Source organism: Tenrec ecaudatus, chromosome 6 (genome assembly GCF_050624435.1).
Source record: "Tenrec ecaudatus isolate mTenEca1 chromosome 6, mTenEca1.hap1, whole genome shotgun sequence".
Lineage (NCBI taxonomy): Eukaryota > Metazoa > Chordata > Mammalia > Afrosoricida > Tenrecidae > Tenrec > Tenrec ecaudatus.
Genome location: NC_134535.1, coordinates 118,512,296 through 118,539,783, shown reverse-complemented (window position 1 = coordinate 118,539,783; position 27,488 = coordinate 118,512,296). Strand labels below are relative to the sequence as shown.

The following is a 27,488-nucleotide window of genomic DNA, read 5'->3' as shown; positions in this document are numbered from 1 at the left end:
GCAAACCTCAGCACAAGGGACAGACGTACACACCAGCAGCACACCTGTCCACTCGTTGGTACTGAATTCATAGACTCAACACATGAAGGGTTTTCCTTTGTAACATTCAGGGGCATGAGATGGCAAACATGACCAAACCTTGCTCCATTGGAGTGCAATCTTCTGACATCCAAGTTGAAGCATTAAGACTTCAGCAATTGTTCTACCCTGAGAACCAGAGCCTCTGTTTGACACGCAGGGGGATGTTGAATCACCAGGGACCAATTTAAAGATGTACAGCACACCCTCACAAGCCATGCTGTTGTTCCTAGTTGCCGTCCGATCAGTTCTACCTCATCCCAGGTACCCAGAGAGAACTGCTCCACACAGTTTAGAAGGCGGTGACCTTTGGGAAGCAGATAGCCAGACCTGTCTTCCAAGGTGCCTCGTTGTGGGTTGAAGTTGACAACGTTCAGCTAATAGTTGATCATTTGGTCACTTGCAAAATGCAGGGACCCAATATTAGGCAGTACATGCTTTTGAATATTTAAGAACATAGCCACAAAGCTATAACATCATATCCAGAAGAAAAGTAGGTTGTAAAATATTCTTACATTATGTACCCAGTCTTATTGGATCAAATTATATAATAAGATGCATGCATATATAAAATATTATATATGCATGCATATAATATCAAAAGCACTGATGAGAGATATAAGTAACTGTTAGTTCTCTAGGTAGCTCTGGTGGTGTACTAGGTTACATGCTGGGCTATGAACTACAAGGTCAGCAGTTCAAACCCACACACTACCCTGAGGGAAAAAGATGAGGCTTTCTACTCTCATAAAGATTTGCAGCCTAGGATACCCAAAGCAGCAGTTCTATTCTGTTGCTATGAGTCAGATCTGATTTGATGGCAGGGAGTTTGGATTTAAGTGAGTTCTTTGTGTAGGTGGGATGCGGGCAATTTTAATTCTGATTCCCTAGCCCCACCGCCAACTGTCTTTGAGAAACATCAATTACTTTTATAATCAGGAAATCACAAATATTGTGTTTACTCTGAATGTAATTACAAGGACCTTGTCATCTCTTTAGCCACCATTGTCAATGCCACTCCGGGAAAAACATTATAACTCAGAAACTAGAAAAATAGTTCCGAGGACTCAGGGCCCAGCCACAGATGACTGCCAGGAAATAAAATTCTCAATAAAAATGTACAAGATGGATGAGAGCTGTCTTTTGGCTTTCGGGTCACTTTTCCCTGGACTGAGTTTCCTTAAGTCAAGGTTAATTAAGCCACTGCTCCAATCTCAGAGTTACGTTTGGATCTTTCCCCCCTCCTACCAACTATCTACAGATTTTAAAAGTTCAACCAGCCAAGGTTATCTTGTTCTTTCATCCTTTTCATTCAGTGGCTGTTGACAAGCACCTAAACTCAAGCAGCCTTTCCCAAAGGATATTCCCAAAGTCCACGTTCCTGATGCATCTTCCTTTTCTCTTTGACTCATTTCACAAATGACCATGGGATTAGCAACATGACATTGCACACGGGGCCTCACATGGTGTTTAGAGTTGGGCACTCTGTGACATACTTTCTCCTCCAGGGGCTGCCCCAGGGTCTGTTTGCCAGACTGGACATGGACTCATGAAATTCAGGGAGGGTCTAATAAGAAGGGACCACTTGGATGTGAGCATAACATCCCAAAGATATAACCTGGAAGCTATTGTCCTAAGAATATATCTATGTTATATAATATATATATTAGCTGAGCAACATTAAACATCAACCCAAATGGTAGCTACTTTCAAATATGAAGATGAATAATCAACGTAGGTGAAAGAAATTCCAAGTGTCACAGTGGACACCGTTTGTTTCATAAATTATTTTCTTCTCTTGTCAGTCACTAGGAAATGTAAGATACTAAGTTAGTGAGAGCAAATGTTTGACTCATTGTCACTCACATTGCCATCAATTTGATTCCAACTCAGAGTGACTCTATAGGACCGAGTAGAACTGCCTCTGTGGGTTTCCGAGACTGTACATCTTTATGGGAGTAGAGTGTCTTATCTTTCTCCCACTGGCCCATCAGAGGCATTCACTATTACATGTGGGATGAATAGGTAGGTGGATGGATGGATCAACAGATGGATGAAAGGAAAGTGCAAATGCAACCCCCAAATGACTTGTGCCACCAGAATTGATTCTGAAGGGGCAAAAAGCAGTTCGTGCACCGATAGTTGGCCAGGGCTGTACACAGAGAGAGGCGAAGACATACATATCCAATTTCAGACTTTGAACGTCATCCTGAACTGAATTTCTCCCTAGAGCTAATAGAAATCCTCTGTGCTTGATCTTCAGTCCAGTTTCTCTGGCTCTGTCTCAGAGTAGTGAAGGAGCGGCTGATCTTCATCCTGGGGACAGTAATTGTGCATCGACTTAAAGAGAGTAAGTCATCACCTCGTTGTCTTTGCTTCTTCTCCTCAATGACCCCAATTCCCACAACCTTTCTCCATAAATCCTGTTTTCTAATCCCTTAATCCAAGTGTGCATATTTGTACTCCGTTCAAAGTCGGTAAAAATAGCCGGTTGTCAACTGATGGCATCAGGAGACCCAGAACAAACACCCCTGGCACGAGGAGCTTCTGTTTCACCTTCTTAGATCCCCTCTGTTGAGCCTGCATAGAGCAGGCACCGTGCCTCGGTTCTCCTGGGAGGGGGCAGGGTGATGCAGCTGGGACAGGTCACCAAATACTGAGGGAGTCCTTACGCTGTTGTGAGCTCATGCTGGGCTGGGCACTGAGGTATACTGGACAACCAAATGAACCAATCTGTCTGTTTGCATGTGAATGTGTTCCTGTGCAGAATCGCCATGTCTATACCTGGAGTGAACGCCTCCATGCAGTCTCCCGGACAGGTGACCTGCTCATTCATCTCAGGCTCCAGCTTGCTGGGACATCAACCTGTCATTCTGGTGCTACTGCAGCTGCGACTGCTCTAGGGAATGTTCGGGCTACCAGTTGGATTACCCTTGCTCTCTCCCGTTGGCCCATCCATGAATTCATCAACCCTATGGAGGGCCCAGCACTGGGTGCCAGCACTTCCCTTCAAGCACCTTAGTCACTGGGGATGTAGCAGCCATTCCTGCTCACTGCTGCCAGGCTCACACACTAAAGAGAACCGGGGGCTCCAGGGCCAACTACGAATGTTGTCACCTATACAAGGAAAGGACACGCTTCTCACAAGGGCGGCAGAGCAGGGGGAGTGGGCTTATAAAACATAGTCTGGGCTCTTTGAGCAGAGGTGCCAGTCTGGCAGCAGCTTTTGCCCGCCTGACCCAGACAGTCCCTTTCAGGTCTGTTTACATCTCCCAGCCTGAAAATGCACCATCATCATTTCTTGAAGTCATTCCTCAGAACACCTCCCCACCCCCACTGCATTTCACTTTTATTATCCCCATTTTAGGAACGATTCAATGGAAGCAGAGAGCAGTAGCAATGAAGCAAATCATGAGAGGCTGAGAGAGACTGAGAAGCCGGAATGCTTGCCAGAGCGGCTGCTCTGTGCCCGGCTATATTTAATGCAAGTTTACGCAGCTGCCCCCGGCTTGGTCTCACAAATGAACCTGCTCTGCATACCTTTATTTTCAACATTTCTGACCCAAACACCAGCTCACCATGCCGTGTGTGTGTGTGTGTGTGTGTGTGTGTGTATTCTTAGATATCCATCTCCACACTCCTCATAATGGAGAGAGATACCTGACTTTCTGTGAACGTGATTCTGATCTAGAAATCTCTGCTCTTTTACTTTCCTGGCTTATTGTGGTTGTTTATCGACCCGTTGTGATCGAGCTGATTCTGACTCCCGGAGACCCTTCTGTGTGCCCAGAGTAGAACTGTGCTCCACAAAGATTTGATGGCTGAATTTTAGTCGATCAACAGGCTATTCTTCTGAGGCGTTCACGGGGTGGACTTAAACTTCCAGGCTGTGATAAAACAACTGAGTTCATTTCTACCACCCAAAGACCCCAATTACATAGCGTCTCTCCCATTGAAAGTTAAAAAGAGTAAGTACTTGTTTTCTATTGTCTGGTTTTGTTGGTGGTGGTGGTCTTTCTCTTTTTCTTTGGAAATTGGGTAAATACATAAAATCTGTTGATATACGCTTGGAGTGTTTTCAGAGGACCACTTGAAAAACTGGTAAAAAAAAATACTGGCTCTGGGGAGGCCTCCTGGGGGCAAAAGGAGGAAAGATAGTTTTTACTGGCTACTCTTTCATACCATTTGGGTTTTCTTGTCATGTGAAAATATTACCTTAGAGAATTACAACAGGTGGGCAGGGCCAACCAATGGACATTTGATGAACACTGATGTGTTTCAGGCTATTGACAGTGAACTGGGGTTTGTCCTCAAAACCTCACTCCATCCCTGTAACAGATCCATGTAAAACCCCCTTTGACAAGAGGGAGGTCAACTCAGATAACATCAGCCACGTGGGCAGGTTTATACAGCCGATAAATGGCAACGTGGGGAATTAAACTCACTTCCCTCAGATTCCCGAAAGCAGGCTCGGTCCCATGGACTGTGTTGTCTTGCCGTCAAGTCTTGCCAAAGGAACTCAATCTGTGAGACTGCAGGGTTGAGAGTACTTTTGGAAAACCTGAAGGAATATTCTCCAAAGCCAAGTGCATGCTTCACACCAACCAGGTAATGAATCTTCCTCCACTGGAGGTTCCTGATTAAAAGTGGTTTGCACACACGCCTCCACTGAAGATGGAGCGGCAATCAAGTTGTCTACCCCCCACCCCCCAGTCCTTTGCTGGCACTTGGCCGTTTGCTTCAAAGATGGGAAAAGCACCTGCTCTCATACTCTCCTAAGCTAATAATTGTGTCTGACGTGAAGCTTTCCAGGGTAGAAGCCAAATAGCTGGACAGCTGTCTAACTCTCCTAAGTATGTGGACTTCTCGTGGTGTTGAACCATTATCCTTAGAGTGTTCACTACGAGCCTGCCCTCTAACATGCTAGGGTTATAAGGGTGAACAGCAATGACAAAGCCCTAGCTCCCATGAAACTCTCATCCTGGCCTGAAGAGACAGGCAACAAACAGACCAGGAAGTGAAATATCAGATCATGCAGGTTTCATGATGAAAACGGAAGTGGAACATTGAGACAGAGGGACTGGGAGCCCCTGTAGTTTGGGACATCAGAGAAGATGTTTCTGGACAGAAGATGTCTAACTAAATGGCCACAATGACCTAGATCACTCTGATAGCTACTTCCCTTAAAAATGATACCCCGGTTCTTTTTCTGTGTTCGGACTCTCACCCGTTTCCATTCCAAGTGCTGGACTACTTACAGTATGAATTTGCCATCTAAGCAGTTAGAATTGTAATCTCCCAAACAAACCAAATTCACTGCTGTCAAGCTGATGATGGCTCCTACTGCCCTTATAAGACGGGATACGTTTCTGAGACTGTAACTCTTTATGGGAGTAGAAAGCTTCATTGTTCTCCTTTGGAGCGGTGGATAGTTTCAAACTACTGACCTTGCGGATCACAGCCCAACATGTAGCCGCCATGCCATCAGGAGTCCTAAATATTTTCTTAGTCTCATGTCATCATTTAGGAGAAAGATCAAGAAAGGTGGAGAAGAGGTCACATGGCTCGTGGCAGCATGATTAGAAGCTAAGAGTCCAGCCCTCAACCCATGTTTTCTACATGAATCCAGAGCTCTGCTTGTTTTTCCAGGGTCCGGTCCTCCTTGTATAATCTCCATGCTCTCGCCTGTCCCTCATGAGACTGCAGACTCCGTCATGGGAAACTGCTTGAGTGGTGTTGGGGATGTGAAGAATGCAGAGGGCATGGGGGCAAAGGTAACTGTGAAAGACGAGGTATAACCACCCAGGGTGCACTTTCCCCCCACATGTCCTGGAGCCATGACTGGTTCACGCCACACTCCCTGCAACCAGCAAGCCCCCACAAGGGCTTCCAAGTGCAGGCGTTAAGCGACTCAGTGAACTCAAGGGACACTGAAAATCTCTCTCCAGAAATGTTTTAAATGATTTAACCAAGTCAGGATGGAAGTGTTCTGTTTTATCACTCCCAACCCCTACCAAGAGACTTTACAAAAAGATTAACCACAGATTTCTTTTAATAGCAAGTTCCCTTAGTACTTGAAAATTATGATCTGTAAAACCCCAATCTACATAATGATGTTAGTTCCCTTAGAAAAAGCTATCATATCAAATGCAATAGTAGAAACTTAGATTCTTCACCAACCCGAGAGTCTTGTGTTATGTAACAGTCCTCATTCATTTAACAACTGTTTCTTGACCTGCTCTGTGCATTACGCTCCCCCAGGTGCTGGGAGGGACACAAGGAAAACAGGGTGCAGTTTTTGCCCTCTGGAAACACACACACACACACACACACACACAGACACACACACACACAGACACACAGACACACCTCCAACACAAGGCGGCTGTGAAGGGCATGCAGCAGAGGGATGAACATAACTATGGAAGACAAGGGGATGAGGAGTTAAATCTAGGTCAAAGGTGAGGCAAGGAAGCAGTGGCATTTTGATTGGCTATCAAATGATGGTGATGATTGATCTAATTAGAAATCTTTTTCTAGGAAAAGGAAACATCGTGGCACATTGTACAGGGGGCAGAACAAACAGGGGGCACACTCTCAGTAGAGAGGGGAGGTAAATGAGGCTTGAAGGTGAGATGGGACAATGGGAGGAGGAGATCAGAGTCTTGAATACAGGAATAAGGTTTGAACCCAATCCATTAACCACAAAACCTTTGTAGAGAATGTTGGGGACAGAGGAAGACCACCATCAGAGAGGTGTTTTAGGAGACCCACTCTAGTCAGACTGGTCTCAATGGATCAATGGCAGGGGTAGGGGAAGGGATGATGCCTTTTAAAAAATCATGGCAAGTTCTTGGCCGCTGCTCTCCTGTTTGTCTCACTTTGGTGGGCGCATGTTGTTGCGACACTTGAGGTTGCACTACCAGCATTTCAAATGCCAGCGGAGTCACCGATTCCAGGATAAGGACACACCAGGAAGAAGGATTAAGGAGCCCTGATGGCACAGGAGTTACAGGGTGAGCTGATAAACACAAGGCCAGGAGTTCGAAACCACTAGATCGTCTATGGGAGAAGATTGGGCTTTCTACTCTCAAAGAGTTACAGTCTCGTGTAAGACATGAAAACATACTAATTTATAAATTATCAAGGGTTCATGAGGGAGGGAGGGAAAAAATGAGGAGCTGATACCAAGGGCTCAGGTAGAAGGAAAATGTTTTGAAAATGATGATGGCAACAAATGTGTCAATGTGCTTGACACAATGGATGGATGGATGGATTGTGATAAGAGCTCTATGAGGCTCCAATAAAATGATTCTTTTTAAAAAAGAGTTACAGTTTCAGAAACTCACAGGGGAAATTCTACCCCATACAATAGGGTCACTATGAGTTGGCAAGAACTCAATGGCAGTGAGTTTTGTTTTGTTTAGGGAGGAAGAAGTCTGTGGGCCTAACCATTAAAACTTAAGGGCAGAAGGAGAACCTTGTCTGGTATCATGACAGAATATGAGCCCCTCAGTTTGGAAACTCCCAATCAAGCTCACCAGCATGGAGTCACTGTTGCCTCATGGAAACCCTTGTGATTTCTGAGACCGTAACTGTTTACAGGAGTTGAAAGCCCTGTCTTTCTCCCACAGGGCTTCTGGTGGTTTCGAAATGCCGATCATGTGATCACAATCCAACACCTAACTAATACATCACCGGGGTTCCTTCAGGTTAGAAGACACTCAAAATATGACTGGGAAGAGTTTTCTCCTTAGAGTTGACCTTAATGATGTGGCTGGGGCAACACTTCTGGGATCTTTATTTACTGAGGATGCCTGCCTCAAAATGAGAAGAAACAGCTGTAAAGACCCTTAGCGCCGATTGCCAGGCCAAATTTATTGAAGGAGTTAAAGAGCAAAGATGTTACTTTGAGGACTAAGGCGTCCCTGACCCAAGCCAGGGCATTTTCATTTGCCTCATATGTGTGTGAAAGATGGTTAATGACTGTGGAATATTTGAGAGGAAATGATGCCCTTGAATTATGGTGTTGGTGAAAAGTTCCAAAGATATTATGGACTTCCAGAAGAGCAGTAATAACAAGCCACCGGTGTTGTGGTTACTTGTTGGGCAGCAATCCCCATGGTGGGCTTTTGAAATCACCAGTAGTTTCATGGCGGGTGAAAGACTGGGCTTTTTTCTCCCATAAACAGCTATGGTCTCAGATACCCACAGGGGGTCACTATGAGACAGCACTGACTCAATAGTAGTGAGTTTGTTTTGTTTTGGGTTTTTCTTTGTTTTGGAAGATGTACAGCCAGAATGCTCCTTGAGAGTGATCTCACGCACTTTGTATACAAGATACCAAATCCTTGGAAAAGGACCTCATGCTTGGTAAAGGGTCGGTGACAGAAATAAAACCCTCAAGAGGTGGACTGACACAGTGGCTGCAGCAAAGGGGTCAAACATAGCAACCAATGCGACGATGGTGCATGAAGTCACTCTGAATCGGAACCGACTCAATGGTACCTAGCAACAACTCACCCATGTTCTTGGGTCAGATAAAAAATGGGGAATAAACTCAATAGCTAGAGTCAAAGAAGGTTTGATAAGGGGTAAAGGTATACAAATTCCAAGGGAAGGCTCTGGAAAAGAGGTGGAGTTCCCAGGTCTCGAAGCCAGCCAAAGGAGAGAAGGCAACAGCAGGGAGGGTGGTGTCGTTTAAAAAGAAGGCAGCTGAGGGATGCCGCCTACTTGAGCAGTAATCTTGAGTCTACTTCATAAAATCTATGGTGGCTGGACAGCACGTCAAAGGCTTAGTTATTAATAACTCCTCTTCTGCAGACACAGAAGTGTCTGTTAGACACAAGGCTCCCAGAACACTCCTTAAATGACGCCTCTACCACAGAAGCGAAAAGTGACTTGATTGGGATGGAGAGGAGCCCGGGGAACGACCATGTCTGAACAAACAATAACTCAGTGCAGAGAGGGCAATTGCTCCAGAAAACACCAGGCACAATTTTAGCTGTGTTGCTGTGTCCTACGAAGCAGAAGTACCTGACCGGTTGAGGCCTGCCTATTTGAAGGTTTCTTCTGCCTGAGCTCTGTGTGCCCAATTTCACCAGTGAGCACTCTTATACGGCCCGGGCACTCTGGTGAAATTATGGATTTCAAGATGCCTAACTCTGATTTCCCCCCCTGGCTACTCCCTCTGAGCCGTAGCTTGGTTTCCATTAAAGTCAGAATGATGCAGACACCTTGAAGTCAATGGACCCACAGAGTCTGAAACAATGTTCTTATTCCTTGTTTCCACAGGTGTTTTCACAGCACATGAAATTTCATGTAAAGGGGCGTCTTGTGCTGAAATCCGTTTGGGAAGTTCCAGATTGAGCACATTTCATGCTGTCTCTTTGCTACGAGAGACCTCAGAACTTGCGGACACGAGCATGCTCTGAGCATCTTAGGGGGGGCGGTAGGTGCTATCACCGTATTTCACATATTGACAGGGCTGTTTGTTTCCAGCAAAGCATTTCAAGGCACAAGAGCTCCTCAGGACATATTTAGAGATACACTGGCGACAAAATTACTCTCTGGAATACTTCTATTTAATTGAGAATCTAGAACACTTATTAAGTGCTCGCTATGTACCAAGGAGCCCAGGTGGCATATGGGTTGGTTAAACACTGGGCCGCTAACTTCAAGGTCAGTAGTTTCGAAACGTGACTCACTTTCCAGAGCTAGATGTTGCTTTCTATTCCTCTAAGGATTTATGGTCTCAGAAACCCACAGGGGCGGTTCCGCCCTGGTCTGGGGTCACTGTGAGTTGGAATCCACTTGGTGGCATTGAGTTTTGTTTTTCCGGTTTAACTATATGCCACATACCTTCCTAACACTTTACAGATATGAATTATTTAATCCTGGTGACCGTTCTGTGATGTCAGTACTTTTCTTCGTCTCATGTTACAGATGAGGAGATGGAGACAGAGACTAGTTAAGGGATTTGTAGGTTCTACACAGGCGCCCTCTTTGTACCGTGGCATAAGGATCGGGCTGTTAACTACAAGGCGGGTGATGCAAACCATCAGCCACTCGGTGGAAGAAAGATGGGTCTGTCTGCTCCCACAAAGATTTACAGTCTCAGAATACAGAGGGTCATTACAAGTTGAGGGCGGGTGATGGTGGGTGGGTGTTCGTGGGGCAAGCTAAGTTGAAGGCAGGCGTTTTGGCAACCACAGACATTCGTTGTTAATGGTAGAACTGCACACAATGATGTTAGCTGACATGGAGAGTGACGCTGAGCAGGACCCGACATGGTGACAAGACCATCACCCTTAACCGTACACCTGTCTGCCCACAAATTAGGCTCAGTGAGCCTCTACACGATATTTCCTAGAACAGCTTCTAAACTGTACTTCCCATTTGGCTTCATCACAAAAATATTTCATATTGTACCTGAAGACAGTGTCCCCTGAAAAGACAATCATGATTCAGGCATCAACAGAGCCAACAATAAATGGTCATACACTTAAAGAAAACAACCTCTTGATTAACCAATATAGCAAGAAAATGAAGCTCCAAGTTTGCGAAATGACTGGTCTTTTGTTCTCAAAATAATTATCTATGGTGCATCCACTCTAGAGACCCAAATCGAGGGAATGCTTACAATGTTACATCCCTACCCCGCTACGTCTCTTGAGAATTGCCAAAGACATGTCCTACCCTCTCCCACTTCCTCTCCTTGTTCAGAAGGATTATCACCAGTTTCGGGTGCATCTGGTAGCCATCTTCACTGAAGGACAGATTCCTCCCCTCAAAGGTGACATTGATGAGGTACCTGTGAAGAGAAAACAAGAACAGTAAATGAATGAGGATGGCATACCAAGAACAAAATGGTGACGTAGGCAGAGACACAGCTGCCTGCAGATAAACCGGTGGATTGACAGGCAGATGTCATTACCAATGTGCACCTCTCAAAAGCCCATTTGATTACACCAGAAACTCATCCAAGCTTTCACATATCAGTAATATGAAATATAATAGGAGGCTCTGAAATGAAGGCAGTGTATTTGAGTGCAGTCTATCGCTCTTGGCTGACCTTTTTTGAATCTCAATTCCTTTCTTCACCTGCAAAAAGTAGGTTATTAAATTTATTAAAAAATACTCCTAAAGGTTTATGAAGAAACAAGTGAGATAACTTGTGCTAAGCACTTACCATAAGACCTGGTGTATGGTAAACCCTCATTAAGTGTTAACCATTATTATTCAAAACAGAAGGTGGATTAAAGGGTGGAGGTGGGAGAGACAAGAGAAGACAGTGGGAGTATATGACGACAATTTTTGCTAAGAAAGGTAGAAATTGTGGCTTAGCACTTCGCCCCAGCTATGTGCACACGCTTCTTAATTCTTCCTAAATGCCGCTCAGCCCATACTACGGAGAGTTGCAAAAGGTCCAACAGGTAGACACCCGACTCCACAGGCATGAGTCTAAATCCAGGGTTGTTGCACTGTGTGAAATGATCAGAAAAGATGTCCAGGTTGGAGAGGACGGAGGGGCAGGCATTTCACAGAGGGCTTTGGATACATGTGCAAACATTAGTGGACTAGGTAACTAGCCTCAGACCAATAAGATGTTCTCCCCCCATGAAACTGTACCCCAACCCACCCATTCCCCACTGGCTGTTACATCTGATGTACAGTCTCCTCACTGGGAATTCCTATGGGGGTATTCATTATGTTAGTGTAACTGTGCTGATGGCAATGCATGTTCTTTTACCATAATGGCCCAAGGAATTATAATGACTAGCGCTGTGTTCACATGACATGCTACTCGGGTGTCTTGAGCCTAATGTTGCTTGTGAGAGCTGTCTCTGGTAACAAACATGAAGGGGATCTTGTAAGTGTGAAGATGGTGTTAAAGGACTTCATGGATGTGACCAAAACAGACTCCTAAGCCTTTGGAAGGAAGACAACTGCTTCAAGAGGCAACTTCAGGAGCCCTCTTGTAAGTCTCACTAAGAAGACCTAGTTGATTAGTTTAGGCAACGCCAGGTTCAACAGCATGGTTGATAGGATGCACACTCTTCAGGCCATTAGGATGAAACCTCAACAGCAAACACCAAAAAACCATCGTGGACAACTTCTAACAACAAGGACAGCCTGTGCACTTTAAGACTGGCATTCCCTAGCCTTGTGGCTTCACAAATACACCCCGGATGTTCCCCAAAAGAATAGGGAATCCACAGGCCTCTGAACTGAAAAAGACCAGCCTATTGACAAGGCAACCACTTCCTGTAATTTATACTTCTCCTCTACTTCATCAAATCGGCCCTCTCATCTTCCTGAGTACTTGACGACTGGTGGGGAACTTGGCAGTGCACTGCCCACTCCCAAGTAGTCAATCTCCCGACTCTTTCCAGTACGTTGAAATGTTCTCCCTTGCAATCCCTCGTGCATTGTTTTGTCCTTAGATAGTACACAGTTTTCATTTAATCCCTCTTCCACATGAGAGCTTTTGACATGTGTGAAGATACTTAGTGTGGATCATTTAAAGAATCTATTTAAACCTTTAAAGAACACTTTTGCTCATCTAGATCTATAATTTTAATTCAATAGATTATGAAGCTGAAGTATAAAGAGATTCAAGTATTGCAGTGTTCTACAGGTATATGGGAATAAAGACTCCTCTCGAGTTGATGCCGACTCACAGTGACCACAGAGGACAGCACTGAATCCTGGGTTTCCAAGACTCTAACTCCTTATGGGATTAGAAAGCCCCATCTTCCTCCATATAGGAAGAGAAATACCATTTCAATCAACAGTCTCAGATGCGTGTCCTTTTTGTACTTCCACCTAATTCTTCAATGCAGCACCAGGTTAATTTTCTCAGGTAGCCACTACGTGACATGACTTCAAGTTCCCTCCCCTTACCATATCTTGACTGTTTTCTGTGGACACTTCTAACTGGCCAACATACTGTACCTCTAATTCAATTCTCCAGAGAGAAATTTTCTCCATGTCTTAAACTAGTGCCGAATCTTTGGTGCTATTTGTTCAACTTCATCACTAGTTTGAAGATAATATTTAGGTGTCTCATAGTTTAGAACCACCAATTGTCTATGAGTTTGTCGAATTATGGTAGCTAGGGTGTTGCTGTGATGCTAGAAGTTGTGTGATCAGTATTTGAAATACCAGCAGAGTCAGCCAAAGTGAATAGGCTTCAGCAGAGCTTCCAGACTAAGAACGGACTGTACAGAAGGAGTAGGCTGTCTACGTCTGAGAAATGAGCCACTGACAGTCTTATGGACAGAATTGAGACATTGTCAGAGAGGGTGCCAGATGATCAGCCCTCCAGGTAGGATGGCACTCACAATATAATTGAAAAAGAGACGCCTTCTCCAAAGAGTCAGCCATAAACACATAGATGGAGTAAAGCCTGTGAGAGTAAAGCCGTGGGGACCTTCATTTGCTCATGGGGCAGGACTCACAATAAGAAGAAATAGCTGTAAAAATAAATATTTGGAACTTGGAACGTCTGAAGTATGAATCTAGGGAAATCTGAAGTTGTAAAAAATAAAATGAGATGCATAAAAATTGATAGTTTAAGCATTGGTGAACTGAAATGGATGGTAACAGCCATTTCAAATTATAAAATCATATGGCTTACTATGAAGGAAATGAAACAATCAAGAGGAATGGTGTTGTATTCTTCACCAAAAGGCCATTTCAAGATCTATCTTGCAGTAAAATGCTGTGATAAGATTACACATATATTTGCATAGAAGGATATCCAAACATTATAATGTAACTCACTAATCACCAAAGCTAGTGATGAAGAAGTTGAAGAATTTTACCAGCATCTTCCATCTGAAATTGAACAAACATACATTCAAGACTCATTGATAAGTATTGGTTTTCGGAATGCAAAAGTTGGAAAGAAAGATGAAGGAACAGCTGATGGAAAATATGGCCTTGGTGACAGAAATGACACCCGAGATTACATGACAGAATTTTGCAAGACCAAATGGTCTCTTCACAACAAATACCTTTTAGAACAACACAAAAAGGAACTAAACAAGTAGACTTCTCCAGAGGGAACACACAGAAATAAACGGACTACATCTTTAGAAAGAGATGATGGAGAAGCTCAATATGATTCTCTAAAACCAGGCCAAAGCTGATAGATCATAAATTGCTCATATATAAGTTCAGGTTGAAGCTGAAGGAATTAAAACAAGTCCACAAGAACCAAAATATGACCTTGAGTTTACCTGACCTGAATTTCAAGAACAGATTTGACACATTAAACACGAATGACAAAAGGCATGTTGAGTTCTGGGATGACCTCAAGAACATCATACATGAAGAAAGCAAAAGGTCATTAAAAAGAAAACAAGGGTTCATGGGGGAGGGGGAGGGGGGGAAGGAGTGGAAAACAAGGAGCTGAAACCAAGGGCTCAAGTAGAAAGTAAATGTTTTAAGAATGATGACGGCAACATATGTACAAATGTGCTTGACACAATGGATGTATGTATGGATTGGGATAAGAGTTGTACGAGCCCACAGTAAAATGATTTAAAAAAAAGAATCAGTGTGGATATCAGTAGAGACTTTGAACTTGCTCTTAATCGTAGAGTAGCTATGACCATTTTAATACCACAGAAAAAATAATGAAGTCAAGAGCTAAGCAACATTTTAAAAGCAGCTTGAGAAGACAAAGCAAAATATTATAATGAAATGCACAAAGACCTAGAGTTAGGAAATTAAAAAGGAATAACATGCTAAGCACATCTTAAAATGAAAGAACTAAAAAAAAAAATTCAAGCCTTGAGTTCTAATATTGAAAGATTCTATGGGCAAATATTGAACACTGCAGGAAGCATCAAAAGAGAGTGGAAAGAGTACACAGAGTCACTGTACCAAAAAGAACTGGTCTACATTCAGACATTTCAAGAAGTAGTATATGAGCCAATAGTACCAAAGGGAAGAAGTTCAAGCTGCACTGACTGCATTAGCCAAAAACAATGCTCCAGGAATTGGTGTAATAACAATTGAAATGTTTCAATAGCTGATTAAACACTGGAAGCACTCACTCATCTTTACCAGGAAATTTGAAAGACAGCTACTTGGCCAAATGGAAGAGATACATATTTTACCCATTACAAAGAAAAGAATGCTCAGATTATAGAACAAGAACATTAATACATATACAAGTAAAATTTTGCCGAAGATCATCTAGCAACAGTTGAAGCATACGTTGACAGGGAGCTTCTAGATGTTCAGCCAGATTCAGAAGAGGACATAAAATAAGGGATATCACTGAGGATGTCATATGGATCTTAACTGAAAGCAGAGAATACCAGAAAGATATTTACCAGTGATTTTTGGACAATGCTAAGGTATTCAACTATGTGGATCATAAGAAATTATGGATAGCCTTGAGAAGAATGGGAATCCCAGAACACTACATTGTGCTTATGCCAAACCTACATTTGGATCAAGAGACAGTGGTGTGAACAGAATAAGATAATACTACATGGGTTGAAAATCAGGAAATATATGCATCAGGATTGCATCCTCTCACCATACATATTCAATCTGTATGCTGAGCAAATAAACGTATAATTTGCGTTATAGGTAGAAGAATGTGGCATCGGGATTTGAGGAAGGTGTACCAACAACTTATGATACACAGATGATACAAGCTAACTTGTTAAAAGTGAGGAAGATTTGCACTTGCTGAGGAAGATCAAAGATTGCAGCCTTTAGTCTGGATTAAAACTCAGTGTAAAGAAAGCCCAAATCCTCACAAATGTATCAGTAGGTCACATCCTGGTAAATGGACAAAAGATTGACGTGGTGGGGTTTTTTTGTCTTCTTTGGATCCCCAAAGCAGAAGCCAATTGATCAAACAGTGCATTGCCTTGGGTAAATCTGCTCTTTAAGGTGTTCTTGACCCTTGAGTATTTTCAGTCACCTCACATGCATGCAAAAGTTGAACACCGAATGTGGAAGAGCGAAGAAGAAGTGATGCATTTCAATTGTGATGCCGAGAGAACAAACAGATCTGGCCTGGAAGAAGCACAGCCAGCCTGCTCCTGAAAGGCAAAGATGGTGAGACTTGTCTCACATACTTTGGACATGTTATCCAAAGAGACCAGTCATCAGAGAAGGACATCATGCTTGTTGAAGTCGCAGGCAGCAAAGAAGGAAGCCCTTTGACAAGAGGGTTTGACAGCGTGGCTGCATCAGTGGCCTCAATCACAGGAACGATGGCGAGAATGCACAGGACCAGGCAGGGTTCGTCCTGCTGTATATAGGGCCACTATGAGTCGGAACAGACTTAACGGCACCTAACAACAACTTAGTTTAGAATGATTACAACACGCTAACCAAAGCCCTAGAGAATTCTTTCTAGAAAATATAATCCCCAAACCAAAAGACATAGTATTTTAAGGCAACCAATCACAATGGAGACAGCTATTGTTTGGACTACAACACATTTTTTGCATTGGTTAAAAATATTTCTGGAAGTATTCAGAAAATGTTTATAAGATGGGCCAAAGGGAAATTTACTCTTACTGGGGGAGAGGGGAGCAGGAGAAATCACCTGGCTTAGGCTGCTACTTTTTCAGCAGATATGGCTCTGAGTGATTCTCAGTTTATCTAAAACCTTATTAAGCATATTTAAGAGAAAGAGTCCATTTCAGAAGGCAATTATAAAAGGGAGGTTCCAAAAATACTTTCAGTAATAGGCAGCCTGAATAGAGTAAGCATTTAGCCTCTCAAGATGGCTTCTTCAAAGGGAATGGCACTGAACTGCGTAATGAAGTTGAGAAATTTAAACTCTCAGAAAGTAAACCATACTCGTGGGCAAGGTCAACTGGTCATCTGTAGTTTAATTGGTCTACTTAGTCTTTCCCATCTCATCTTTAAGGTTCTTTCTTTCTGGAGAGCTCACACTCTCCTAGCTCGATACATTCATGTTCGTCAAAATTTGGGGCCACTTCTCACATGTGAGTATTTTTAATGATTCATAAATTTTAGCAGCCTATCAACTAATTAATTACATTGTATTTTTTTTCCGGAGGGATTCTCTGTGACGTGTCAGCCTTTGTCTAGTAGTGAGATACTTGGAATAAGTGCTAGTCTTGAACAAGGATGCTCTCTGAATCATGGAACAAAACGATAACACGGTCATCAAAATGTGAAGGGAAATGCTGGGCACATGGCATCACGTTCAGCCGTGTGATGTTGACACCAAATAACCTCTGAACCTCATTTCCCCCTTCAAAATGAAAATGCCATTTTATAACCAGTTTAACAAATGAGACTGTTGTGACGATCAAATAAAATAATGTACTTTACAAAGCCATAAAAATAAAAGGTTATCAGAAAGCATTCGGAAAAAGAATATATTATCATGATATAAGTATCAAAGGCCCCAAAACCTGCCCCATCTTGGACCTTAGTGGCTAAAACTACAATCATTAATACAACAACAAGACCCAATTATCAATGAAAGCCTCTAAGGGACAGAGACGAAATTCCATAGAAGGAGGATAAACTAAGTCAAATGAGTATATGAATCATGTTAACTCTGCAAGATCTGGGAATATCCACCAACCTTTGGCTCGAGCTGTACTTTATCAATTTAGAGTGTTAATTAAAACTACAAAGACTTCACGAATAGACCCTGAGTAAATGGTGTCTCTTAACTAGGGCATCTCTGAAACAAAAACAAAGACCCTGAGTTGCTGCAGCTGTACAACATTTGTCTGAACGTGTCGTCATCGAGCACACAATCCAAAAGCCTCACTTCAAATGAAAGCCAAACTGAGGCACACTGCCCATACGCAAAATCCCTGGTGGTGCAGTAGGTTACGTGTTTGACTGCTAACCAAGATGCTGGCATCTGGAAATCACCAGCTGTGCCTTGAGGGGGAGAGGTGAGACAGTATGCTTCCTAAGGACTCAGAATCCCTATGGAGAAAGTCTCCTCTGGCTATAGTTCAAATTGTTTCGATGGCAGTAGGTTTCTTAGTGGACCCAACCATGACCAAAGTTTGGTGTATATATAACAGGGCTTCAGAAAGTATGTGGGAGAATGTAATTTAAAAAACAATGGAATGTTTCCATGATTTTTTAAGGCCTCTTTATATGTATCCATGCTGTGTATATACATTATCTTTTAATTCCAGTTTTATGTACATATATATGTGCTGGTAAAGAATAATGAAAGTATCATGGACTGCCAAAAGAACAAACAAATCTGTCTTGGAAAAAGTACAGCTAGAATGCGCCTTAGAAACAAGGATGGCAGAACTTACCACACGCACTTTGAACAGGTTGTCAAAGGAGACCAGTCCCTAGGGCAGGACACCATGCTTGGTAAAATAGTGGGGCACTGAAAGGGAGGAAGGCCTTCAACTATCTGGATTGACAGGATGACTGCACTGATGGACTCACACATAAAAACAATCGTGAGGACGGCACAGGTGTGGGTAGTGTTTCGTTTTGTCATACATACATGAGTCTGAACTGACTCAATGGCACCTAACAACATATGTGTGTATATATATATTATATGTGTGTTATAACACACATATATTATAGCTGCTATTTTTATATGCTGTTTTATAGTCATTTTAAAAACTCACAGTGGTGTCATGTAACAGAGTAGAATTGCCCCATATAGTTTTCTTGGCTGTAATTGAGATCAGTTCCCCCTTCCTCCCCACCCCTCTACCTTCCTTGTACCCTCCTGATATAGCTACTCCCATTTCTGTTCCCGAGGGGTTTATCTAACCTGGATTCCATGTGTTGTGAGATCTTATCTGTACCTATGTACATGCTCCGGTCTAGTACTGAAAGGTCAGTACTGAAAGGCAGGACTGGAGTCGTGATAGTGGGGAGTGAGGAAGCCTCAAAGAACCAGAAGAATGTTGTATGTTTCATTGGTGCTATATTGTGCCCTGGTTGTCTCATCCCATCCTTGTGGCCCTTCTGTGAGGAAATGTCCCATTGTCTACAGATGAGTGTTGGGTCTCTGTCCCAACCGCCCTCATTCTCAACAGTGTTCTTTTTGGGGAGGAGGGGTGTCTTCTGATGGCTGTTACCTGATTCCATTGATACCTCATGATCACACAGGCTGGTGTGTTTCTTCCATGTAGGTGTTGTTTCCCTACTCGCTGGCTGCTTGTTTAACTTCCAACCTTTAACACCCCAGACACTATATATTTTGATAGCCAGGCTCCATCAGCTTTCTTCACCACATTTGCTTATGCACCCATTTTATCTTCAGCAATCATGTAGGGAGAGTGAGCATGTCAGAATGCCAGTTTGTTACAACAAGTGTTGTTGTGTTGAGGGAAGGCTTGAGCAGAGGTCCAAAGTCCATCTACGTCCTCAATGTATTGCCATATAATATATGTACATAGGCCAATACCTCTATTTTTATTAATATATTTAACAGATATACACACCTATGTTTATACCTCTATCTATAAGTTTGCTTCCTAGATCTTTCCTCTGTTTCCTTCTACTTTCCTCCTTCCCCACCATCATGCTCGCCTTTCTTCTGCCTCTTAATAATTCCTCTCAGCTAAATTACTGTTGCCCTAACTCTTTAGCTATAATCTGTACTGAAACAGATCACCTTTCTGCCATGGAGTTACTGGGTTGGATCCAAACCACCAACCTTTTGGTTAGCAGCCAAACACTTAACTATTTGTGCCCCTGGGCACCCACAGAGTGATAGAAAATTCAAGCTTTGATCTGTCCTTGGGATCTAACTCAACCCCTAAGAAACTCCAAGCCCTGACTCACGAAGTTTGAATGCAGCACAGAACCTCAGAATGCAAAAACTAGATGAACTTAGAAAACTTCAGACACTGTCCACGTAGGACCCTCAATTGAAAAGCCCTCATTGAGAAACCAGAATCTGGAACTGTAAGTAACTTTCCCAAGGCGACCTGCCCATTCAGGACTGGAACGCAAGCCTTGCGGCTCTTAGTTGAATGTGATTTTCATTACACCACTGAAGTGAAGTCAGTTGCACAGAACCCCCGATGTACAATTTAGCACTCTCTTGTCACCTAACATGCCTTGCACTGTGGAGATCCCAAATACAGACAGAATAAGATAACTGCCATCTCATTTCCTGAGCAACTCCTTATTGAGAGAGACTTGGAACTCCTAAGTTCTCAAAGCCAAAATATTAGCTTTCTATTACCAATGGGTCAACTTGAAGTAAAAAGCTCTTGTTCTTCTTTGACTTTGCCTCTGACACTCAGAGTTCAGGTGGACGTGTAATGCAATGCTTTAGTAGTGTGCCCTGTCTATGGAAAGCAGCAGAAAGGGCGATGCCAGAATTTGCCCCGTAAACCAAGGGCCCTGGCACCACACTACTCAGTGTGCCCGCCTTGTGGTTGCAAAGGATTGCATTTCTGCTAATATGGCAACGTTGCATCTTACTCTCTCATTTGTCTGTGACTACTGTGACTGTTATGTTATTGAACTCCATCATCTACATGGTGAAAACAGAAATCATGCAAAAACCTTTCCTCTGTTCTTTGGTTTTTACATTACTATTTGTTATGCATATTTTCTCTAGACATAATGGAAACAATTTCACTGAAGTATGAGAAGTAATACATTTTCCATTTTCAAAGTAACCTAGTATTGTCTAGTATTACCGAAAAGAGACAAAAATATTTAAAAATTGGATGCTTAATGCTATGGCTTGTTTAGACTCAATACTAACGGCTGCTTCCAACTTCAAAGTTTATAAGTATCCAAGTGAGTTCAAAAATGACCAATCCAACATAGTGTGCATTCCATGGAGGGGGTATAATCTCCTCTGGAGGGGTTACCAATAGTAAGATAGCCTACATGCAAATGAAATGGAAAGATCTAGGCAATGTTCAAGATGCTTAGTAGAAAGAAAATAAAAAGGAGAAATAGATCATGTAAATTCCACTCCGAAGGAAATAAATGCTGTGTGCCTGATACTTACACGAACTCATCCTCCAACAAGCCTTTGTGAGTCATGCTTAAGAGCAAGGGTACTGTCATCATACTGTACCCAGTTGCCATCCAGTCAATCCTGACATATAAGGACCCCATATATGCTAATGTAGAGTTGTGCTCCATATGGGTCTCATAGCTGATTATTCTAAGTAATCCAGTTCTCTAACCAACAATGGGCTTGAACCTCCAACCTTTCTGAGCAACTTTGTAATCACACTGCCAAATTCCAGATCCACCAGTTCCTAAGCTGTGAGACAAACTTTCCAAGATACATGAATGATTTCATTCCTCTCAACAATGGCTGTCTTTTTAAAAATAAATCAGTTTATTGGGGTTCATACAACTCTTATCACAATCCATACATACATCAATTGAGCAAAGCACCCTTATACATTCGTTGCCCTCATCATTCTCAAAATTTGCCTTCCACTTGGGTTCTTGGAATCAGCTCATTTTCCTTTTTTCCCCTCCCCCTCCCTCCCCATTCCCCCCTCCCTCATGAACCCTTAGTAATTTTTAATTATTTTATCTTGTCTTACACTGTCTGGCGTCTCTCTTCACCCACTTTCCTGTTGCCCATCCCTCAGAGAGGAGGTTATATGTAGATCCCCGAGATTGGTTCCCCCTTTCTACACCCCCTTCCCTCCCAGTATCGCCACTCTCACCTTTGGTCCTGAGTGGTTCATCTGTCCTAGATTCTCTGTGTTTCCAGATCCCAACTGTACCACTGTGCATTCTCTGGTTTAACCAGGTTTGCAAGGTAGAATTGGGATTATGATAGTTGGAGGGGAGGAAGCGTTTAAGAACTAGAGGAAGGTTGTGAGTTTCATTGTTGCTACACTGAACCCCGAGTGACTCATCTCCTCCCCACTACCCCTCTGCAAGGGATGTCCAGTTGTCTACAGATGGGCATTGGGTCCCCATCATGCACTCCCCTCATTCACGATGATATGATTTTTCCCCCTGCCTTTGTTGCTTGAAACCTGGTCCCCTTCGACCCTTCATGATCACACATGTTGGTGAATAATGACTGTCTTTTGAACAAAAATGAACCCGAAAGAACTCCACAAAGTTTCCTGTGACAGATATTGCCATATATGAAATTATGAAGCTGTGTTGTTGAATAAAATAATTAGAAATAATACTAGCTCCAACTTAAGAACAATTAAATTCTTACATCATGGTCCTGTTCACTACTTGCCCTCAGGAAGGGAACACAGAAGATATGGGTGCTATAGCAAAGTGCGGTGAAGCAATTAGATAGTGCCCAGTATCAGATAAAATAGCAGAGATGTCGACGAAGTCCACAAGGAAGAAGCACATTAACATCGGTCACAGAAGGATTCTAAATCATACAATCTGAAGTGGAAGGAGGGTATAGTCTCAGAGCCTAAATTGTGAGAAACTGGTTTGCAGAAGGTTATAGATGAAAGTGGGAGCCCGAGATACATTTGTGGGGACTCCATAGGAGATAAGCTTCTTCTCTTTCTATGCATAAGAGAGGGGTGGGAGGAAAGTGGTTACTAAATAGAGTGCATTGGAGAGATGAGCATTAAAGATCATAAACCTGATTGGAACAGCTAAAATCTTGTCAGTTGATCTTCTCTGATACATGTTGGGCCTGATCTGGGGGTCAACATTTTCTGTATTTTTTGTTGTTGTTTGTTCATATTGGGGTCTAACTTGATATGTCATTAAGTGTCACCCTCTTGAATTTTTGTCATATGTTTTTCAGTTTTATGAAATCTAGGATTGATGAACCAATAGGGACAGCAAGCAGAGTAAGGTTTGGGGGCTGGGGAATACAGTGGTGGGGTGGGGGCAAATGGGAGCTGATGTCAAGAAGTTCAAGAAGGGAAAGAATGTTTGAACTTGACTGTGTTAGCAGTTGTACAATACTGTTTGATGTGATTGAACTATAGGATGATATGATATCTGTATTAACTCCCTATAAAATGGCTTTAAAAAATGGAAATGTCAGTTTCCTATGGTGTTGACTTGAAATTCTTTTCTCTTCTTTCTGTAATATAAAAATATGTAATATGTAAAGAACCTCAAGAAAATCTAATTTAAAGAGCAGGTTGTAATAACAATTTATGAATACTTGAAAGAGGTTAAAAGTAATTTGTCCTCCAGTTGATTAAACATTTTCTCTGAAATGATGTTTATAGTATAAATTTAGTTTGCAAACCTCTCTGAAAGATTATTTACACTATTAATTTATTTTGCAAGCCATTCTTCATGAAGCATGGAAGGTTTAAGTTTGGGCTCATCTCTTTCTTCAGTATTTAAATTCTAAATTAGTGAAGCTAAATTAAAGAGATACTAAAGAATCTTGAAGATTGACTGGTATAAATGCTTCCTTTCTTACTGGTAAGGGATAGCTTGTATTATCTCCTTTGATGTTTGAGCTGAATTACGTTCATTTGAGGAGCAAATGGTGATGTAGCGATTCACCTTCTATTCAAGAAAATGTCTTCTCAGTCCATAAGACCTATCAATGAAAAAAAAAACCCAGAAAATTATTACCCAGAGTCTATTTTGCAACTGGATGCCATGAATTAGTTTTGGGCTTTCTTTCCCCATCATTGTATTGGGGGCTCATACAACTCATCACAATTCATACATACATCAATTGTGTCACGCACATTTGTACATTCGTTGCCCTCACCATTCTCAAGATATTTGCTCTCCACTTAAGCCCTTGGTAACAGCTCCTCATTTTCCCCCTTCCTCTCCCCTCCCTCATGAACCCTTGATAATTTATGAATTATTATTTTTTCATGTCTTACACTGTCCGACGTCTCCCTTCACCCACTTCTGTGTCCATTCCCCAGGGAGGAGGTTATATGTAGATCCTTATCATCGGTTCCCCCTTTCTACCCCACCCTCCCCTCCACCCTCCCAGTATTGTCACTCTCACCACTGGTCCTGCGTCCTGGATTCCCTGTGTTTCTAGTTCCCATCTGTATCAGTGTACATCCTCTGGTCTATCCGGATTTGTAAGGTAGAAATGGGATCATTATAGTGGAGGGAGGAAGCATTTAAGAACTAGAGGAAAGTTGTATGTCTCATCATTGCTACACTGCACCCTGACTGGCTCATCTCCTCCCAGCGACCCTTCTGTAAGGGGATGTCCAGTTGCCTACAGATGGGCTTTGGGTCTCCACTCTGTACTCCCCATCATTCACTATGATGATTTTTTGTTCTTTGATGCCTGATACCTGATCCCTTCAACACCTCGTGGTCACACAGGCTGGTGTGCTTCTGTCATGTGGGTTACTGGCAAGTCTTTCAGATGCCAGACACTATATCTTTTGATAGCTGGGCACCTTCAGCTTTCTTCGCCACATTTGCTTATGCACACATTTGTCTTCAGTGATCATGTTGGGAAGGTGTGCATCATGGAATGCCAATTTAATAGCACACAGTGGTCTTGCATTGAGGAAGTACTTCGGTGGAGGTCCAATGTCCATCTGCTGCCTTAACACTAAACCTATAAATATATGCACGTAGATCTATTTCCCCATCATCTTTATATTTACATACGTACATGCCTATATTTAGACCTCTATAAATGGCCTTTGTCTCCTAGTTCTTTTCTTTTTTTTAAAAGCATTTTATTAGAGACTCATACACTCTTATCACAATACATACATACATCAATTGTGTAAAGCACATCTGTACATTCTTTGCCCTCATCATTTTCAAAGCATTTTCTCTCCACTTGAGCCCTTTGCATCAGGTCCTCTTCCCCCCCCTCACCGCTCCCCCATGATCCCTTGATAATTTATAAATTATTATTTTGTCATATCTTGCCCTGTCCAATGTCTCCCTTCACCCCCTTTTCTGTTGTCCATCCCCCAGGGAGGAGGTCCCATGCAGATCCTTGTAATCGGTTCCCTCTTTCCAACCCACTCACCCTCTACCCTCCCAGTATCACCCCTCACACCCCTGGTCCTGAAGGTATCATCCGCTCTGGATTCCCTGTGCCTCCAGCTCTTGTCTGCACCACTGTACATCCTCTGGACTAGCTAGACTTGCAAGGTAGAATTTGGATCATGATAGTTGGGGGGGGGGGCGGTTAGAGTATTTAGGAACTGGAGGAAAGCTGTATTCTGCATCGGTGCTATATCGCACCCTGACTGACTCAACTCCTCCCCTAGACCCCTCTGCAAGGGGATCTCCAATGGCCGACAAATGGGCTTTGGGTCTACACTCTGCACTTCCCCCTTCATTCACTATGGTAAGATTTTTTTTCCTGATGTCTCCTAGTTTTTTCCTCTATTTCTTTTTACTTTCCTCTTGTCCCACTATTATGCTCAGCCTTCATTTGTGTTTCAGTAATTTCTCTCGGTTACATTTCCCTTGATCAATCCCTACCAGACATCTCACACTCTCCTTGCCACTAATTTGGATCACTTGTTCTCTGAATTAGTTTTGTATTAAATGAAAAGAATAGAGGAAGATTGTTGGGTGTTATCCAAGAATCTGTTTAGATAAAAGAAGCTAGAGAACATTAACCTTTCTTCAGAAGATGTTATTTTTTGACCAACTACCAAATCAATAAGCATTCTCTGTGTGGATTTGCCACCAGCTGTGATGGCCTCAGCTCTTCCTACCAGTCGCCTTTCACTAAGCGGGGTCAATGAGGTAGACCATGGCCAGGGAACAATTCTCTGCATTTAAAACAGGTTCCATTTGGGATTAAAGCCAGAAACTTATTTTCATTATCAAAATATCCCCCCTCAAAGAAATAAAACGCTTAGACAATGCCCTCAAAATGCTTTGGTAAAAGAATACACAAGGAGGAGAAAGAGATAAAATGAGTAAAGAAAGGAAGGGTGGTGGGTACTGGGCTGTGGTGTTCAAGTAAGGACATGGCAGTCAGGTTACTTATATCCAAATCTCGGATCCACCCATTCCGAAACTGCGTGATGTTACAAGTTATTTCATCTTTCTTTGCCTTATTTCCTTCATCATCAAAATAATAGCAATAGTACTTAGCTGTTGGAAGGATTCGAAAGCACTGCCATTGAGTCAATTCTGATTCAAAATACATTTAAGAGTTAGAACTACACCTACCTTAAGGCGAGCACTATGTGTTAGTTGCTGCTCCTGTTACTATTATTACCTATCATTATTATGCAGGACCCTGTTGGTTCAGTGGGGTAAGCATCAGGCTGCTAACTGCAAGGTCAGTGGTTTGGAGTCGTCAGCCTCTCCATGGGAGAAAGAAGCAGTAGTAAGCTTCCATTTTCAGTATTTTTAGTTTGTATTATTGTGTTTTGTTTTTGTTTGTACATATGAGGGTGCATCCCAGAGGTGTTGGGGTCACCCTCATGAAGTTGTGTTCTATCCTTTTCATTTTAGGTATATAAAACCCAGGATTGATGAACCTAAAGAGACAAAATATACAATAAGGGTCTTGGGGGAGATGGGGTTCAGTGGTGGTGGCAGGCTGAAGTGGATGCAATGTCAAGGAGTCCATGTAGAAAAGGAATGCTTAGAAACAGATTGTGGGAGCAACTGTACAGTTCTTCTGGGCATGATTGAGTTATGGAATGTTATGATATGTGTATTAATTCCCAATCATAAAAGAATAATATTAAAAAATATTTACAGTCTCAGAAATCCTTTAGAGCAATTTTATTCTGCCATAAAGAGTTGCTATGAATTGCAATTGACTTGACAGCAATGGGTTTATTATCATATGTGAGAGAATTCCAGTATTTGCAGGGACTTTAGGGTCATCTTACCTATCTCACTTATAACTTAAGTCAAGTCAGGGTAGATTTTGCCACTCTTTGGCATGTTACGATCGAAGACCACGTCCCCTAATTCTGGTATCTTTGTTCTTCCATCAGGCCACCAGTCTAGTACTTTTCATCTCATTCTCACATTATCCCCATCTGTAAAGGCTTGGAAACATATGTTGTTTTTCTACTACGATTAGTTATAGCTACTGTTTACCCCTTTGAGGATTCTTTTTTCTTTTTCATGAGCAATCAATCATACTACTTCAAGATAAAGCTTACTTCCCAAGGAAAGCCGAAGCACATATGCCCATGACATTCCATTCTAGTCTAGAATGGATGATTCCTTAGAACGACACCTCTTCCATCCTCCCAGAACCCTGCTCTGAACACTGTAATTCTCTTTCAAATTCCATCAGAGGGGGATGGCGCAACACTTCCACAGGGAGCTGACAATGCTGCCTTTTGATGCCAATTAATCAAGTTTGCTGAACAGCAAAGATGTTTCTCATTCAGGCAAAGCCACTCAAAACTCGGCAGTGGAAAAGGAGTTCTGACTGCTCGAATACCCACAGCCTAAAGCCACTGCTGATACGTGTGTGATCTGCCAAGGTGCTATGTGGAAACCACGTGTATTTAGAGGAGGTT

General features: G+C 42.5%; 1 protein-coding gene across 1 annotated transcript in view; it reads right to left on the bottom strand.

The window, feature by feature from the left end:
- Positions 1-27,488, bottom strand: part of GRIN2B (glutamate ionotropic receptor NMDA type subunit 2B) — a 370,685-nt gene that overhangs the window by 135,879 nt on the left and 207,318 nt on the right. Inside the window, exon 3 of the mRNA XM_075553089.1 lies at positions 10,777-10,891. Coding sequence (XP_075409204.1) covers positions 10,777-10,891 — 115 coding nt within the window. The remainder of the gene's footprint in view (positions 1-10,776; positions 10,892-27,488) is intronic.